At 43.0% G+C, this 18,740-nt stretch overlaps 1 protein-coding gene across 1 annotated transcript in view; it reads right to left on the bottom strand.

The window, feature by feature from the left end:
• Positions 1 to 3,239: 3,239 nt before the first annotated feature.
• Positions 3,240 to 18,740, bottom strand: part of LOC139649448 (arf-GAP with SH3 domain, ANK repeat and PH domain-containing protein 1-like) — a 29,060-nt gene continuing 13,559 nt past the window's right edge. Inside the window, exons 2-10 of the mRNA XM_071525859.1 lie at positions 15,141 to 15,213; positions 13,781 to 13,926; positions 11,691 to 11,765; positions 11,108 to 11,157; positions 10,105 to 10,234; positions 6,977 to 7,062; positions 5,658 to 5,733; positions 5,372 to 5,458; positions 3,240 to 3,344 (exon numbers count right to left, since the gene is read on the bottom strand). Coding sequence (XP_071381960.1) covers positions 3,240 to 3,344; positions 5,372 to 5,458; positions 5,658 to 5,733; positions 6,977 to 7,062; positions 10,105 to 10,234; positions 11,108 to 11,157; positions 11,691 to 11,765; positions 13,781 to 13,926; positions 15,141 to 15,213 — 828 coding nt within the window. The remainder of the gene's footprint in view (positions 3,345 to 5,371; positions 5,459 to 5,657; positions 5,734 to 6,976; positions 7,063 to 10,104; positions 10,235 to 11,107; positions 11,158 to 11,690; positions 11,766 to 13,780; positions 13,927 to 15,140; positions 15,214 to 18,740) is intronic.

Below are 18,740 nucleotides of genomic sequence, written 5' to 3' on the forward strand. Positions count from 1 at the left end.
TCAGGTGATGACTTGTGATCCCTCAGCAATAATCTAGCTCAATCTTCTATATTTGGGCATGAAGGTGATCTTAAAACTTTAGAAATATGAAAAACACTCTCTGATTATTGCCTCACCAACATGTTTTAGCTTCACGCCTTCATAAGCCCGGTAACATGCTGATGAAAGTATGTCTTAGCCGTTTGGTTAAGCAGAATGGGTTAATGTATGTTTCTGTGTGCCATTACTCTAAAATACTTACATGACAAACTCTTGTTCATCCTCAGCTTGGAAATGATATGTCCGGTTATCTGTGGGAATACAGAAACCATGAGGTGAGAAATTGAATTTCTGGCCTTGCCTTGGCAAATACACAGAGGCACCAGACAGTGTAATCCATCCTGGCATGACATGATACCTGTCCATGATACCTGTCTTACACGCAGTCAGAAAACAGTCTGTTACACAGCAAGTGGCACTGTGTGGCAAACCATATCCACAGCTTCCTTTTCCTTTACCAAACCATTCTGGCGTGTTGTGAAATGTGCAGCAAGTTTGTGTCTCTGTGTGTGTGTGTGTGTGTTTGTGTGACTTACGAGAAATGAGATCAAAGCACTTTCTGTCCTCAGAGCTGGGCTTGACCTGGCAGGTGAGCAGGTTCAGTTTGACAGGCTGCCTGTTGGACTAAAAGCACAGACACACAAACAGACTTAGGATCCCAGAGGTGGCCACGAAGATCAGAAAAGAAACATCCAATCACAGCAATTCGCAATATTATACACTAGGGTTCTTATTCGTTGATTATGATGCCAAGATTGTAACTATAACACCTACAAACCGGATAAATACTGCTGTGACCCAAATACCTGTATGTGTTTTAGTAAAACTAATGAGGGAATTATTTCAAAAATAAACAGAACATTCACAGAATTAAAACTACAAAACTCCATAACACCAGAACAAGCTGAACTTAGGGCTACTGTAGTTCAGGTCCCCTGTATGACACGTAATTGCGCTGGCTGGGCTATCTACTGTTACAATGAATGGGCCCAGCTGGCACACGTAGGCTGAGCACCGTCTCCTGCCAGTGCCTGGGCAGCGGAGGGGCTAAGGCACGTGCTAATGAAATGCTAACAGGCTGTGATGAGCCTTGGGGCTTGGCTGGCAGCCTGGCAACCTGCCATGTCAACTAGAGTCGCCTAGAGTTCAGCTGCCAAAAGGGCTGAAAAGAAAAACTTGGAGAGGCGGTAAACTGCCTCCAGACAGAGAGAATGATTATAACTTCTCATATAATTCCTGCTCTGTGGACCAAGAGGGGACAGATAGGTTAAAGTCCTGTCATTCCTAAACAAAAAGGACAGATCATATATCATACTGTATCTCAGACAATCACATCCCCACAGCCTCTCCTAGTAGACAGAATCGGGGGTGGCGGTTCTGCAAAGCTTAAAAACAGGCACACACTAACACTGGAAAAATGTCATATTTGGACCCTAAAATTGCACAGGCTCACGTTCACATCAGTCATGTTCATTATGCTCTGCTAGAGCTTATCCTCCCTGTGATGTTACATCCAGCTGGAGCAACTGTGTCTGTTTGTAAATTAGCCTCCTGAGTGCCAACTGTACCATGCTAACCAGCTCATGCTGTCATTCCTCAACAGTGAATGGAACAAACTCTTCAGACCTCAACTTCAACATTTACATGAGTGCCAGATGGTTTGTTAGCATGTAATGTGATGTAATGTGTCAAGTAACAACAATTTATTGATGCTTTTACATCTTCCCATAATCAAATCTGTGATCTGTGAACAGAAAAAGCCCAAATTAAATTTCAACCATTTAAAAAGTATAGCACCTACACTAACCAAATGATTGCTGTCATGAAGATAAACCTCATTATTATTATTATTGGAGTTGTTAGTTATTTTAAGAGCTTTGCTTACAAAATAGCAACATTTAAGATGATATAATCAGTAGAGCTGCAACGATTAATCGATTAGTTGTCAACTATTAAATTAATCGGCAACTATTTTGATAATCGATTAATCGGTTTGAGTAATTTTTTAAGAAAAATAAGTCAAAATTCTGTGATTCCAGCTCCTTAAATGTGAATATTTTCTGGTGTCTTTACTCCTCTATGACAGTAAACTGAATATCTTTGGGTTGTGGACAAAACAAGACATTTGAGGACGTCATCTTGGGCTTTGGGAAACACTGATCGACATTTTTCACCATTTTCTGACATTTTATAGACCAAACAACTAATCGATTAATCGAGAAAATAATCGACAGATTAATCGACAATGAAAATAATCGTTAGTTGCAGCCCTTATAATCACTTGAAATTTTGAAATATTGAGCAATGTTTTTTTGAATTAAACTCTTCAGATAAAAAGTGTGTCTTCCTATTCAAGAAAGGATGGATAACAATGCACAGCATTTCATTTTCAAAAACCTTGTTAATTCTTAAATCCCACTGCAATGTTTTCCTTTTTTTCCTTTTTTTTTTAGGAAAGTCTCTGATTGGATTTAGTGATTATCTGCGCCTGATGAGACACCTGGCTCCACTCTCCCCACTTTTAGCAGAATTTAGTGGCTGTGCTAAGCTCCTAAGTCAGGTACCTCCCTTTGAGTCAGACGGGGTAGGAGGTAATATCTCAAATGAAAGACTTACAGTATTATAGAATGACTGAATGATTTTCACATTTAACATCAAGATCCAACCGTCCAAAAGACAGAATGTATCACACTGAACGGCGTCTGGTGCCGCATGAGAGTGGAGACCTAGCCTACAAAGCGATGGACGCGCCAGCATATACACTCACACTCATGCTCAGCGATGAGTCACCCGGGCGCAGCAGGGAGAGAGGGAGGGGGGGTGGGGGTGGGGGGAGGAGGGGGGGGGGGAAGGTTGCCATGACAACCCATCTATGTCAATTCCATTCTGCCAGCCTCCAGATTGAGAATGGCCAACACAACCTCCCTGCATGATGTTCTCCCTTTGATCCGCACAGTCACTCGTGGGGGTCAGGGGGTTCTTTTGTGTGTGTGTGTGTGTGTGTTGTGTGTTACTCACCGTGGCATGAGAGATGGTGAGCATGCCACCCTTCACTGAGCACTGCCTCCTCTGCCACACCTTCCTTAGCCTAGGGAGGGGGGGGGGGGGGGGGGGGGGAATCTGTTGTCATGTCTTTCTCCTCTTTGTGCGATTATAATTTCAATACAGCACTCATATTAAATAACGAGCGCATCTGTAACTCACCCATCACTCTTCTTCATCAGATACCCTTTCTTCTCGCTGCCAAACTCCTTGTTCCCCTGCAGCTGGTGCATGCTGTAGCCACCCTGCTTACTCTGCGAGTCCTGTGCAAAAACACACACAATAACGTGCGCGCGTACACACACACACACACACACACACACGCAGACACAAAATACCAATGTTAAACTCGTACTGTATACAGCACAGATTTGAGGCATGCAAAGATGCACACACAGACACAAACACAGCAGTACGTACAAGCACACACGCACACACACACACACACACAATAAACTGATGCTCTGAGATCAGGGTACAGGGCGTCTTGTTAAAGCAGAATTGAGTGCGCTACCAGAGGAATACGGGACCTACAAAGCCATGCTCTGCAACATCCAAACCACTCTGTTATCAAGCAGGACAGACGCTAGCATGCTCAACATGCACCGGCACTTACTCTTCTAGACTTGAGTCCAGACAAGCAGAAAGCAGAGAGGGGAGATAGAGGGGAGAGGTGTGAAAGATCCCGCTAAGGTGCAGGTGGTGGGTGTGAACTGTGAAAGAGCGTCTCCCTGTGTGCCTGTGTGTGTGTGTGTGTGTGTGTGTGTGTGTGTGTGTGTGTGTGTGCCCACTGAAATCAGCATCTCAGGTGTTTGTTTTCTAAAAGACGTGCTTACCGTGGGTGCGATTAACAAGAAAAGGTACAAAAGGTGTTAATTAAATGTGAAAGCACTGAATGCCGTTAAGACTATAGAGACTTTACCGTGCGAAACACCTGATTAGGCGTGTGGAAATGTGAGTGAGGAGGGCCGAGGACGGTGAAACCAACGTACAGCCCCCAGAACTTGAACGGGTAGAACGGTCGTTCCCATTCAAATCAACGTTCCAGGAAGGTAGGAGTGGCCATTTCTATGTGTACCGTTGGACTAGCTTCCGTATAAACCGACTTACGGCAAGTCGCTGAAGTCTTGCAGCAAGCACCAAAGTAGCTTCTCCATTGCCTTGCTGCCATGGATTGCTAATATGCTAATGCTAACTAGAAGAGCTACAGAGAGAAGTACAGTCTTTGATAAAGCTACGTTAACCTTGTCGCTAACATTAGCTTTCAGTTGAGTTTTGACAGTTTGCTAACAGACACATCTGCTCAGTTCTCAAGCGAGTGTGACAGACTTTACAGCCTTAATGCCCAGACTAAGGTTGTCATAGGGCTGGGCAATATGGTTGAAATCAATATCATGATAATCATAAGGATTTTTCTCGATATCAATATATATCACGATATGGTTCATGTATGCAAAATCACGTTAAATAATCAAATTAATGTTTATCTCATTGAACCGAATGGTAATGTTACGTGTGATGTCAAACAAAACAGAAATATTCAAATAATATTCCTACCATACCTCATTTTATGAGCGTTTTTAAGTAAAATTAGCTTGTCATCATCAATTTAGACAGCAGAAATGTGTGTCACGATATCAGAATATCTTCATATCATCACGATATGATTCCACTGAAAGACGATAAACGATAATATTGAATTATCGCCCAGCCCTAGGTTGTCACCATAGCAACTAACCCTTAAAATTCCATAATCAACATTTTATGCTACACGAAAAACAGTGGAAGGACCGTTCTATCCATTCAAGTTCTGTGGTACAGCCACAGCAGCCTGCCTTGTGGTGTTAAGTTAAGTAAGGCCAGGGTAGGCAGTGTTTTTCGGGTGCGTACGCATCGTTCAGTGCTGATGCGGTGTTAAGTCAGGCAGTGAGTGGCTCTCCACTGAGCAGCCAGTGAGGCACAACACTGGTCACCAGCAAAGCCTACCACACACTGGCTACCAGCATGGTACAGCACTGGGCACTCGCTCTGTGCTACAGGAGGCTAGCTCCAAACCTGATAGAGGCCAGAGTGAGAGGAGGTGGAAGGTAAAACGTGGGCTGGGTTGATTCAGTTTGTCAAATCATCGGCCTGTTACAATATATCTGCATGGAGGCTGGTGCAGTTTGACTGAATCAGGTCTGCTGTGGCTGTGTTCTGCCCAGTATAACTCAGTTTGGGCTGGCATGGTTGGATTTCACCCGCTACAGCTTTGAATTTGGCCCGGTGCGGCCTGGTTTGTTCTGCCTACCTCCTTCTGGTCCAGCTGGAGGGAGGACTTGATCAGATCTCGGAGGGCGGTCAGCTGCTTCTTCTCCTCATCCTGAGTTTGTTTGATCTGCGGAGAGCAAACGCAGGGTGAGGAAAACATGCAATAGTAGAGCTGAGAAGTAAACACAAATGCGGATGTGCGCACACGGACACGCACACACACTTTCAAACAATCAGCTCTGATTACGCCCGAAGAATGAAACATGGAAGTGGGCAGGAGAATAAACAGAATGGAAGAGATGAAAAGGATTCGTGTGAGTATTTACATTGTAGAGATCAGCTGCCAGCTTCTCGATGTACTGCTTCAGCTTATCCGCTGTCTTCAAGCCATCTTGGAAGAAACTGGGAGAGAACAGAGGCACATGTGAACTTCATTGACATTAACTTTCTCTGGAGTGAATGTGAGAGGGAGGTCATTTAGTGGCGATTACTGCTTTTGCAAATGCCAGGTGTTATAGAGCGCTCCTATGGGCTTTATGAAGGTCATACGCAGAAGGGGAGAGAGTGAGATTTAGACTGGTGCAGTTTATGTTTAATGTATATCCCGACTCGCCTGGCGCCTTCGGCTCTTGGCACAGATATCGTAGCTGGCCGAGTCCACGGCAGATTTGCAGAGCTGCTTAGCACATCCTGAAATCCATTATGGATCTGTCAGTGGTACACACCTCGATGAAGGGCTGCAACCGCAAATCACCACTAATGACCTCTCACTGTATCCTCCCCCCCTGACTCTCTCTTTCTGGGGATGATCTCTCTCTCCCTCTCTCCCTCCTTGCCTCTTACATTCTCTGCCACATCCTTCCTCTCCTTGTTTTCTTTCACTTTCTGCATCTGGGATCCCACAACTCCCCTCCGCACTCCTCCATCCCACTCCATCCCACTCTCTGTGTGAGGAACTGTTGGCCTTATAACGTGTCAGAATGTACAGTTACAGTATTACTACATGGCTATAAAAATAATTATATCCCTTAAATTTTTGCACTTTTTGTTGTGCTACAAAAGGAGTTTAAATTAGATTTTGGGGGATTTTTTGGTCTAAAATCTAAGCTATTTTTATTGTACTGGGCAGTTCTGATACTCATAAGTAACCCCAACTTGTTATTGACTGTAAAAATTATTACTTCTTTCCTTCTTTCTATCATCTGCTTCCAATCCGTCATCATCGCAGCTTTTCTATCCGTCAAGGCTCAGGTTGAGCAGATCACCAGGGAAGTGCATTGTTTTGACCCAATGTTATGACAGGACCTAGCAACGCTGAGAGGAATTTGTCATTCTGTCACGGGCCGCTGTGAGCTGCGGTTCTGGCGAACAGGACGCCATCTATTTACCCACAAACCCCACAGCTGTCAGACCACATCTGTGTGATGACCTGTGCATATTTATGAGAGCTAAATATGAGTCTGCGTCCTCAAGATCAGTGAATCATACAGATGAGAGAGAATTGAGAAAGCAACAGTTAGAAGAAGGGAGAAAGAGAGAGAGAGAGAGAGAGAGAGACTGGAACCCTTTTCACAAGGAACGTTCAGTTGCTTCACATTTTATGGTTAGAGGATATGCTTACAGTGCAGATTAAGGTGGTACTTACTTGCATTGTGCATGGTAATACTTAATCAGGTTCTGGAGGAGGTCCACTCCTTTCTTGGTCTTGATCTCGTTTACTTTGATCAGGTACTGCAAGGCAAAGAGAGAGTTGGGGAGAGTTCAATCATATGCTGAAATTCTGGGTCGGTTTAAAGGATTTTTGGGGGTATAATGAGGCATGTGGCATCTGCTATGCCACTGTACAGAGACGCTTTGAGCCGAAGTAAAGACTAGTGTTTTGTTGTAGACACTTGTGAACATTTTGCATTATGATAATCCCATCCGAGTGCACATATGCTTAGGAGGGCTGAGCCTTTGATGTACAAGCCAAGACTGCCTTGACACTGTGGGAGTGGTGACCAGACTGGTAAACACAACAATAATCATCGTGGAAAATGCCTTGCAGTACAAGAACATGCTATCCCCTTCGCCTTGATCTAAATATAGTTCCAAATAGATGATAACAAGTTCTTTTCATTTGCATTATAAAAAGGAGAAAGCCCTCAAGAGGAGGCTCTTTGTAGGCTGTGCGCTCAGTCTGGGTGTTTAAGGACAGACAGCGAATGAAAAGTCTTCAGACAGTGTGCCCACCAAACAAATGAATAAAAGATAATCTTAATCTGAGTTGATCCCGCAGTGTGCCAATCCACAGTAATTTACAAAGAGTCACAGCTAAAGACCACTTCCAGCTCCAGAGTAAAATTTAATCTATTACACAATGGCCTTCTGAAGCTTCCCATGCCTCCATACAGCTCCCATTGGCTGCTTATCATGCACTACTGAGCATGGTTGTGTGCATGTGTGTACGTGTGCGTATATGCATGCATGTGTTTTCCTTTTGTCTGGCTGAGAGTGCTCGGTGGGACGGGGAGATTATCCCATTTTGTCTGTGCCTCGTGTGGGTTCAGTGTTTTGGAGCCTGCAGGTTTTGACTCTTTGTGTGTGAATGAGCAGCGGCGCTCGCGGTGCCTCGTCTGGGCAAAATAATGCAGAGCTGCCTTTCCACACTGCCTTCACAGTGTAGGATGAAAGAGTGAGAGAGTGAGAGCGTCCTCTAATCTGGCGACTGAGTAACATGGAGAGAGAGTGGCCGAGAGAGAGAGCGAGAGAGCGAGAGAGAGAGAGAGAGCGCACGCAAGAGAGAAATGAGGTTAAGTGGGATGAACAGATTGTACCACTGACTGTACCGCTGTCCCACACACACAGCAGCACCACTGTTGTTTCCAGGGATGTTGACTGTTGATTTAGGAAAGCACAGTGAGAACCAAGTAAGCTTCACACTGCTCTGGCCCCGTTTCCTGGGAGTTTGTGATTATTTATTCTGTCTTCTACTTCCAAGTAAACTTTATTGTTTTAGCCACTTTCTAGACTTGTGTTTGCTCTTTCTAGACTCTAGACTAGAAATACATAACACATAAATATGCCCATTACATAAGACAAAATACAATACAAAATGTCACATTAAGAGAATGCCTCACAGAAAAGGTGTGTATTAAAGGTGCAATAAGTAAAATTTTTACTGTTCCGTGGCACGAAATGACCACCATTTATCTACAGAGGGTTGAGTTGTGGATCAATACCAATAACTCAACGATTACTTTGTCAGCTGCTGAGATTTCTGGCTTTCAAAACCCACTTTCTGGCCCATACTCATTTTCAGTGAGTTAACTTCTTAATGTGTTGTGTAAAATTCATATATACATTCATATATATCAGGAGGGCTTGATATTGGGTGCTAGAAGACTGATACCATGCCAAATCTTGCTATCTTCAGTTATTTTCCTTGTTTTTATCTTTTTTTGTGTCCCTTGTTTTCTCTACAGCACTCTGCTGGACTATAGCGGACTGAGTAGCTTGAACGAAGATGAAAAAGGAAATACCTCTGAGTCATGAGCACATGTCAGCTCGTCATGGTTCAAAGGGACTGTAGTGAGTTTTGTAGTGAATAATTCTGATGACCAGCAGCAACACAACAGCCACCCAGCAGGAGACGACTGATCTCAATAGGGGGAGGGAACATCTCCTTGCATTATATATATCGATTATAAATGATTTGTGCTCCTATGTGAGGCTTGTAAGTGCATCAATTAAATCTCTACTGAGTAGAGATAAGGTAATATGTGTATTGGTCCATTATGTAATTTGAGTAAAAAAATCTCCGGATAAAACAGCGAACGAGGAGTAGGCGTCAACACCCACCACTAGAGGTTTTTTGGCATGGCAGAGTGAGTCATGTTCAGCTCTAACAGTTTGAGGCACACACTACCTCGTTCATACTGGTTTTAAACTTGATTCTCACTCCCCCAAACTTCTTTAAGTACAGCCTATGAGCAATTATGCCACAGAGAGGTCAAACTGTGTCACAATAACAGACATCTTTCAACGCAAACAAGTTTACGAGACCAGTGTCTCATATGGGAATTTTTCTTTTGAGGCACATAAATTAATCGCAAATAGCATGACTATGTAATATGACTGATTAGCTGCACAATACCTAACTAATACTCATTACCGGTATTGAGATTTCTGTTGTGTTATTAGTCATATCCACTGACAGTCATTCATTGCAACCACCAATGCAATTCGGCTGAAGAAAATAAATTAAACTCCATCTTAAAATATAGTTTCAAAGCAACTAGTAAAAGAGAATTTGAATACTTTTCAATACTATAGCAATAAATGATTATTTACATTTAAACTTTAGGCATTTATCTGATGCTTTTATCCAGAGTCACTTTCAATGAGAGAACAGCTTCAACATCTTACTCCAGCACACTTTGACCGGGCTGGTTGCAGGAATCTAACTTGTGGTATTTCAGTTACAGGACCTGGCTAACCACTAAAAGCCAATGTGTTGTTTTTTTATTTTTTATTTTACCAGAAAGTCCCACTGAGAACTAATTTATCTTTCGCAAGGGAGTCGTAGCCAAGAGACAGCACAGATAATAAAAGCCTTACACAAAGTGACAAACATAAAACAGTGAAATTTAAAACATGAAATGACAATAAAACCTGCCAAGTGACACATAATGTGGCGTGATACTTTTTTTTTTACAGCCTGAAACAACAACAGTGTCTGATTATCACTGAGAAACTGCAGCTAAAGCGTCTGTGCGAACTCACTGCACCGACCTCACACATCTGGAGCTGGAAGAGACGCCGCTCCTTCTCCATCTCCTCGGCGATCTCGGCCCCGGTGATCTCGGTGCGGATCATCCCATGCTGCTTGGCGTGCTCCCGCTTCTCCTTTTCTATCTTTGTACTGGCACAGAGGAGAGGACAGTCAGAGCGGAGCAACCGGCCAAAACGGCGCTTGACCTTGTGCAATGATGTCTTTTTTTTTGGCTTAACGTGTGTAGTTCTGTGTACTGCAGCAGTGTGCTTTGTGTATGACACAGAGGTGGGGACTCGAGTCACATGACTTGGACTCAAGTCACAAGTGTTTATTGCTTGAGACTTGACTTTATGCATGAAGAGAATACTTGAGACTTGACCTGACTTGGGTTCTGGTGACTCGGGACTTGACTTGACTGATGGCTTGAAAAGGTTTCCAAAGTCTTGACTTGAGATCTTGTGTTTGTCTAAATGACTTGGATTGAAAGTGATGAGATTTGTTCCACCAGACGACTGAATTTAAATTCTGTTTTCTGAATTTGTATGGAATGATTGAATTTATTGAAGTTGAAACTGATTATAGAAATCAAACTCATGATGCTCTTATCAAGTTTTTATCCAATTAAAACCATATTGCATTGAAAAGTCCTAGATATTTAGTTTTCTTTAAGATATTAAATTGATACTTGATTTGTTCTGACTTGACTTGGTGTTCTATATACATTTAGATTTGAGACTTGACATTAATGACGTGGACTTGACTTGGGCTTGACTTGGTAATCTACATTTAGACTTGGGACTTGACTTGAGACTTGTGCCTCAAGACTTGAGACTGACTTAGGACTCGAGCCAAGTTGACTTGGTACAGCAACTTCTACAACACTCTTGGAAGGTCCAAACAAGCTCGCTACCCATTATCAACAGTGCTAGATCAACTATACAGTACGCTATAATGAACTGGAAAAACATACATGGTACAATTATATAGAATTCCAATAGCACACAGTAATTATCCACTTACAACTTGGCTTCATAGTCTTTCCACGCTTTGTCAAAGGGCTTCTTTATGTCCTGCAAAAAAAAGGGGAGGACAAGCATCAGCAAACTACAAAGAGGTCACCATGGGACCAGAGTTATTTGCAGAGCTGAATCTCTATCCGAGGCCCGGCAAAGGCCGCACACTGCTCATGATTTATGCTCTGGACGGCCAGCGAGCGGCCACGCCCCTCCTTGTTCCCCGAGCCTCGTGGGTTCATGACCCATTTATTTGCCGCGCTCGCCTCAAGCACAACACAAGGACACGGTTTACTCCTCCAAGATTTACAGTGTGATCTTTTAAACAGAGACAGACTTCTACTTCTAACTCCCCCGTCCCTCTAGTCTCTCTATCTCTGTTTGACACACACACACACACACACACACAGTCACAGACAGAGAGAGTCACACACACAGAAGTCGAGAGATGAATGGAGACGTGCTGACGGGGCTTCCATTTCCCCTGCCCCACTGCTGGGACGTCCCATGGGGGGCCAGGAAGGAAGAGAGGGAGAGAGAGGGAATGAGAAGAGCGGGAGGAAGAGAAATGGTTTTACGGTAAATCTTACCCCTTTCACGCCTTTCAGATCGCCCTTCAGCAGCGAGTCCAGGGTGAAGATCACATTGTGGCTGAGGCTCTGGAGCTGAGAGGGAACACAGAGAGGGGGGGGGGGGGGTTGGCATAGGGAGATACAAGGCAAAATAGTTAACATAGTGTATCATAACACAGGGAGAGAAGCAAATATTTAACCAGTAGTGCAATGCATAAACATATTTGTGCTGCCACTGGCCAAAGAACATAAAAGACATAATAGCAAACGTGCTGCAGAATAGCAGCACGAATGCAGTTTAGCCTATTGAAGAATTAGCAAAAGCTTGATGTTTGCCAAGAGCTCGGGTTGCCTCCACTATGCTCAGCAGCTCTAACCATTAGGCTCAGCAAGGTCATTTACAACAGTACTAAGCATTTAAGTCCCTGTTGTCGTAAGCCAAGTCCGCACAGACACACAGCAGCGGTCAAGGAAATAAACAACACTTAATGGGCGCTAATGTGCTTCTTAAGTGCCTGTCTTGCATATGGCCAACGTCAGAATCAATCTCCTACTGGCTGGCTGCCGGTGGGTGCGCTCTAACAGCCCGTCCTGGAAACCGTCACCGTCTCTCTCACCTCACCATTCACACACAGACAGACAAAATACTGAGAGAAGACGCAGACAAACTTTAGTCCTGTAACAAATCCTATCAAAGCAGCGAGTTGCCCAAAGCTGACTTAGTCTATACAATGCTTACACTGAATCCAATAACACATGCTGCAGGGCATCTGGGACAGGCGCTATTCATCAATACTCATTTGTAGTGCACGCACATACCATCAGCCCTTGGGGGCGCAGTTATTGAGGCCTCAAAAAAAAAATCCATTCAATGTACTCAAAATGACAAAGACAGAGAGAGGGAGAGAGAGAGAGGGAGAGAGAGAGAGAGAGAGGAATGTCTATAGATAATTTCAGTTTCCTAACTTTACAGGCAATATGCATGTAGTGCCAACAGGTGGTTGATTTAGGAAGGTTTCAGGATGGACACACACACACACACACTCACACACACTCACACACTCACACACACACACACACACACACACACACACAGTCGCTCCTAGTCCTGCCGAGTGTATTTATGGAGTCTAATCTCGCTGCCAGCCACACAGGAAGAGAGAGAGAGAGAGGGGGACCGGCTCTTCTTCCAACAACAATCACTCACAAAGGATTCAAACAGGACACATTATTCAACAGAAACGTCAGGGGAAATCCACGGCAGGCAGATAAGAGCCTCGTCTGGAGGAAAAAAAGACAAGGCTCAGAGCGAGATACAGCCGCAGTCAGCTATACTGTCTGACTGCAATGACGCTTCTGACAGTGGAGGCTTTTCCTACACTTTAATACAAGTGTAGAGATTGATGAACATGTTTTACCCAGAGCTGAACTCCTTAGACAAACAAGCACACAAGTCTGTATTGTGAGGATTTTCATTGATTCCATTCATTCCCTAACCTCTAACCCTAACTTTAAAACTCTCCACTACATGCCTGACCTTAACCCTTACTGTAAACTAACCCTAATCCTAATCTTAACCCTAAAACCAAATCCTAATTAGGGCTGGGCGATTATTCAATATTAACGTTTATCGTCTTTCAGTGGAATCATATCGTGGTGATTGTGGGATATCTTTACACACAATACTGCTGTCTAAACAAGTGCATTTTATTAAAAACACTGACAAAATTAGGAATATTTTTTGAAAATTTCAGTTTTGTTTAACATCACACCTAACATTACCATTCGGTTCAATGGGATGAACATTAATTTGATTATTAAAATGTGATTTTACATACGTGAGCCATATTGTGATATATCGATATCGAAAAAAATCCTTATGATTATCGTGATATTGATTTCAAAAATATCGCCCAGCCCTAGTCCTAATCCTAAACTACAGTAACTTTAACTTTTAACCTTACCCTGACCTAATCCTAATTCTGATCTAAACCCTCAACCCCAAGTCTTAATCCTAATCTAGCCCCTTATAGAAGTGAGCATGGTAAAAATATCCTCACACACACACATACACACACACACACACACACACACACACACACACTCACCAGGTTCTTGAGCAGGGCCGACAGCTCCTTGGTGAGGGAGGAGAACTTGACAAAGGCTGTTCCCAGGTCAGGATTGTCCCGGCTGATGAAGTTGCTGCCAAACTTGTCCAGAGCCTGGGCATAGTTCTCTTCATTCTGGACATGGTCTGCGATGGAAACAGAGAGGAAGGTCAACCAGCAATCAGTCTACCTCATGTAAAAGTAGTAGAAATATTTAACTGGTCTTACAGTGGGAAATTCCTTTATCACTGAAGCAACACGAGTGATACAAAACTAGATACATGTGAAGTATCTAGTAATCCTATTTCAAGAAGATTTATGCATAGAGACCAAATGTAAATTTTAACAAACGTTCATCATTTTTATTAGAAAATGTCAGAATGACTAGATGTGTGGTTCTCTGGGTCTGTGAAACTCTGCGGGAGCCATCAGTCAAGCAGTAGCATCCATCTGTCCCTGTCATTAAGTCAGAGATGGGGAGGAACTGGAACGGGACAGGGTTCAGGGTGCTGCCAAACCCAGAGAAACGGCCCGAAGAGGGGAGTCAGGTGAGACCGGGTGAGACAAGCATCCCGTTGACTTTATTTCCGCAGCAGCCATTTTGAATTTACACCACCCTGGAGTCTCCAGCCAGAGGAGCAAGTACAGCCCAACTACAGTATGTCCAACTGTTGTGTACCCAGATGCACAAACATCGGACTTCACAGATTATCCACTGAAAAACGTATTAGAAATGAATGGACTTCAAGAATCTGGAAGCACATAGGTTCAGATTTTAAAGCTACTGGAATCTAGTCTAGGTAGCTAGCTAGTCGCTAACTAGCAGTTCCTGAGATTTCATAACTGATAAGTCTATCTTAATAATAAGTAATAAGTAATGCTACTTTTATATATATATGCCAAACATTCCCAACCCAACTGTTCAAAATGGCTGCTGTGGGAATGAGGTCAATTGTCTCTTCTGTGAAAAACGAACAAAGCTTTTTGAGGAGAAACATCTGAAACAGTCAATTTAAAGGGAGGACGCTGCTTTCAAATTATACAGTGGAAAATTACTGAGGATACATCATACAGCAACGAGGAGCAAAACAAACTCAGGTGTTTGTTTCTGGGACAGCCTGGATACACACACACACACACACACACACACACACACACACACACACACACACACAACACCATCTGCCCTGCAAAGGCAATGTTCCAGACAAAAAAGCAATCATCATTTTTATTAGAGATATTTAAGAAATCTAGATCCCAGTGTCTTTGCTCTGAGGCTTTTTTTCGGGGAGTGTTCTGCACATGTACCCATCTGCCCGGCACATTTAGGCTTGACACATTTAGGAACAGGCTCTCTCACCTTGTCCTGAACTGTAGATAGCCTTGACTGATTTCTTCACCTTCTGCAGGGAGGTTCGGTCCTGGTCCAGCGCCTGGGAAAAGAGGAGGAGAGGACGTTGTAAAACGTTTACAGTGGTTTCATACTGTAAGGTGAACTTTCACATCAAAAGACAGCAAAGATATTTTAGAGACATGTTACATCCTGGGTTATAATAGTACAGCAAACTTGAACTTGTCATAACACACTATTTGTTTAGCACTTCAAAGCATGCATAGAAAGCTAATGTATATAGTGTGCTCACAACACAGTGCTTGACCTGAATGTGGCATGAGTAATTATTTCAACACTACTGGAGCGAAGCCTTTGCGTTCTCCATTAAATTTGCAATATGTAGGATTCTGTCATGGTTAGATTAGTTGCCATGACACATTTTAATGCTAGGAAAAAAAAAAAACCAGCATCAAGAGGGAGTTAAAATAACGGTAAATGTTAATAGAAAACCACCGCACAGAGGCTTCATATCATAGCACCGAGGGCTACCCACTTAACAATGATACATATGCATATTTAGAGAAAATCCTACACAGCTATTTAAGACAAATGCACCAAGTAGCAGCTGTGCCTCTGAATAACGCCAGTGTTTCCCTTACATTCATTAAGCTGCAGTGCACCCCCTCCTAACGCTGGAAAACTGCCCTCACAGCTAGAAAAATGTAAATACAAGGAAAATTCATCATCTGGCTTTATTGCTCAGCCTGCTTCCCCCCCCCCCCAAAAAAACAACAACTACAATTGCAGTTACACTACATGTGTCCATGTCTCATGATAGAAATTACAAGCTTGACTGACAAACCATCCTCCAATCCCTGAACTGGCAGGAAGGAGGCTGACTATCAGCTGCACCTGGTGCGATATATTCTGTTTGACAAACGCCTGGGTGCTGTGTGGTTGGTTTGTGGCCGGTTGAAAACTAAATGAAAGTACATTTCATGTGGAATGTTTGAGGGAAACTGTTTGTGAAACCCCAACTTAACTGAAATATGTGAATATTGTGAAATGTGTACATTGTTGATGATAAAACGAACAGTCAAATAGATTGCGTTGTTTGGACTAATATGTTGGACATTTTCAAGTGTTTGATTAGGCGATTGATGATTGTGTAAACCTAACCTAAACCCTAAGAAGTGGGATGCATTCATTATGTAAATGGAAACCTTTTCTTTAGCAAGTTTATCAGATAATCCTGTGAACTGCTATTTATTTTACTGGAATTTTGTTTTGTGTTTGCAGTAAAAAAAAAAAACATCATCCCAAATCCTCCAAAGACCATCCAAACCACCACAATAAAGAGCGAATGGTCAAGAAATCCCTTTGCTCCGATGTTTTTATGGTCTGGTACAGAGGCTGTAGTTTGAATTTACTGGGTAAATCGCTTTTGATGTTGCCCCTTTTACAATCCCAATAACAGCCATTTTTAAACTGCAACACCTACTGGGAGCGATCCTGGAATGGACCAGGAGTGAAACTGGGTCTCAGAACCAAAATAACCCCTTGCCCAACATCTACCAATAAATCCCACAGTAAACTCTGAACGCCGTGCCATTGCACTGCTGCACAGCCAGCACTGTTATCGCGCTGGCATTAATACAAAACCCCATTCAGTTTGACCTGCCATCACTTATCTGTCCAAACATACGCTTTAATCTAGTGATAAGACCCTGGAGTATTCAAACATGGCACCTTCCATAATTAACTTTCCAGCAGTTATTTACAGGCCACATTCCCCCGATTACAATCTCTAATGACAGTGTGATAAAATCAAAGGCAGATGTATGTTTATTGGGAGGACTGGCCTGTTTACTTTAGTGCTACGGGACCTCCCGACCCGCTGCCGCATGGCGAGCGCAGTTACAACAATGCTGATGTCATGCATTTACCGCCGCTGAGGGCAAAGCAACTCAGAGACTTGTCTCAGCACAAAGCGCAACACCCACATGGAGATAATCTCACTGTCATACCGCACACACTCTGTGACAATAAAACCGCATTTTCCTCATGTCATTCACCAAAGGAAAAGCTTAGATCACTGTGTGAGGATTGTTCTGCTCAAGGAGAGAGAAAAAGTACACACAAGCAAACATAAATACACACAAAAACACACACACGCTATGTTACCAATATCAGCTAAATGATTTTAAATGAAAGCCTTTATAAGTCAGTATGGGTCGGTTTCAAAATGATTTACTCCGAGGGCGGCAAAGTGGATGTAAATTCATGATGGGGCTGCTAATGCACGAACATTTCATATTCCACCCATTTTAGCCACAGGGAATGGAACCATAACCCTGCCATGTTCACTTATAATAGATGATAAACACCAGAAAACACATATTACATCAAGGACTGCCGGTGAAGAGCGGAGGCACGCACAGAACACTGGGCTAATTAAATTTCACTACATAATTAAGCCATCCTAGGCCTCCCCTGGACAGGTTTACATGGCTCTTCCCCAATTATGGCAGCAGCAGTGTGCCGCCGCAGGGCCTTTTCTGCCGGGGCCAAGCCCTTTGATCCCTCTCACATGGGAACCGGGTCCGCTGCCCAATGCCTCCCCGCACGGCCTCATTACTTAGCCCTCTGCGTGCCTCGCAAAATGGTGTCCCAAAAGTGTCGATTTTTCAATATCGCATGCGAGAATAAAGTGTAATACTGTGGATTTGTTTGGTAACTGATCTCTTGGCAGTGTTCCCCTGAACATTGTCTTTTCTAGTCGGTTTGCCAAGCTGCATATTTTTTTATTTGAAATATGTAAAATAAATCAATCAAGATATCTTTTTGAGAGTGCGGATTTCCCTTTTTTTCATTCTTGAATTTGAAATCAACGCACAAGAGAAGCCTTATTTTACGTACATTTTCTTACCCAGCATACAGTCTTTATCAGTCATCAAGAGGAATTCAGAAAAAAATAGTATAACACTGATCTTCTCCTACAAGCTATAAGAGAAATATTTATTTTCTTATGACCATGTATCCTTACAAGACCATTTGATTCCAAGCAGACTCCGTAACGCCTCAACTTAAGTGTGATATCCTGGTGGTTAGAGAGACTGTGTTGTAATGCAAAAGTCATGGATTAGATCCGCCTAACAACTACAGTGTCCCTAAGCAACACACCAAATCTGGAGAAGAGCTGCAGCTAAATGCCTCCAGTGTAACTCAGTGATTATTCAGAGGTTGTACTACTGTATGCTGATTAGGGTGAGGAGGACAAAGTAGAGGCAGCTTGACCCTTATGGTGCTCGTGTTCACAGCAGCTGGCACCGCCACCCAAAAGTCACCCATAATCCCCTCTGTCTGTGCACTTAATTAAATATTCAGCTTTAATGTGAATAAGCTTTTACAGATTTGCTTTCTTGGCTGTTTTAGCGATTTTAGCTCGTTTTTAAGATTTTTGTTTATAACATTATCATTATCGTATTACGCATTTAGTTATTCGTATTATTTTTGATTTAATCTGTATAAATACAAAAAACATTATGTTGCCCTGATTCATTAAGACCCAATCTGTTCAGGGCAAAATTCATTATGCCATAAAAATGCCCGTATCAAGGAATCTTT

The sequence above is a fragment of the Centroberyx affinis genome, unplaced genomic scaffold, assembly GCF_046629955.1.
Source record: "Centroberyx affinis isolate AG114_WGS23_722 - 3 ecotype Tasmania unplaced genomic scaffold, CSIRO-AGI_Caff_v1 ptg001340l_1, whole genome shotgun sequence".
Lineage (NCBI taxonomy): Eukaryota > Metazoa > Chordata > Actinopteri > Beryciformes > Berycidae > Centroberyx > Centroberyx affinis.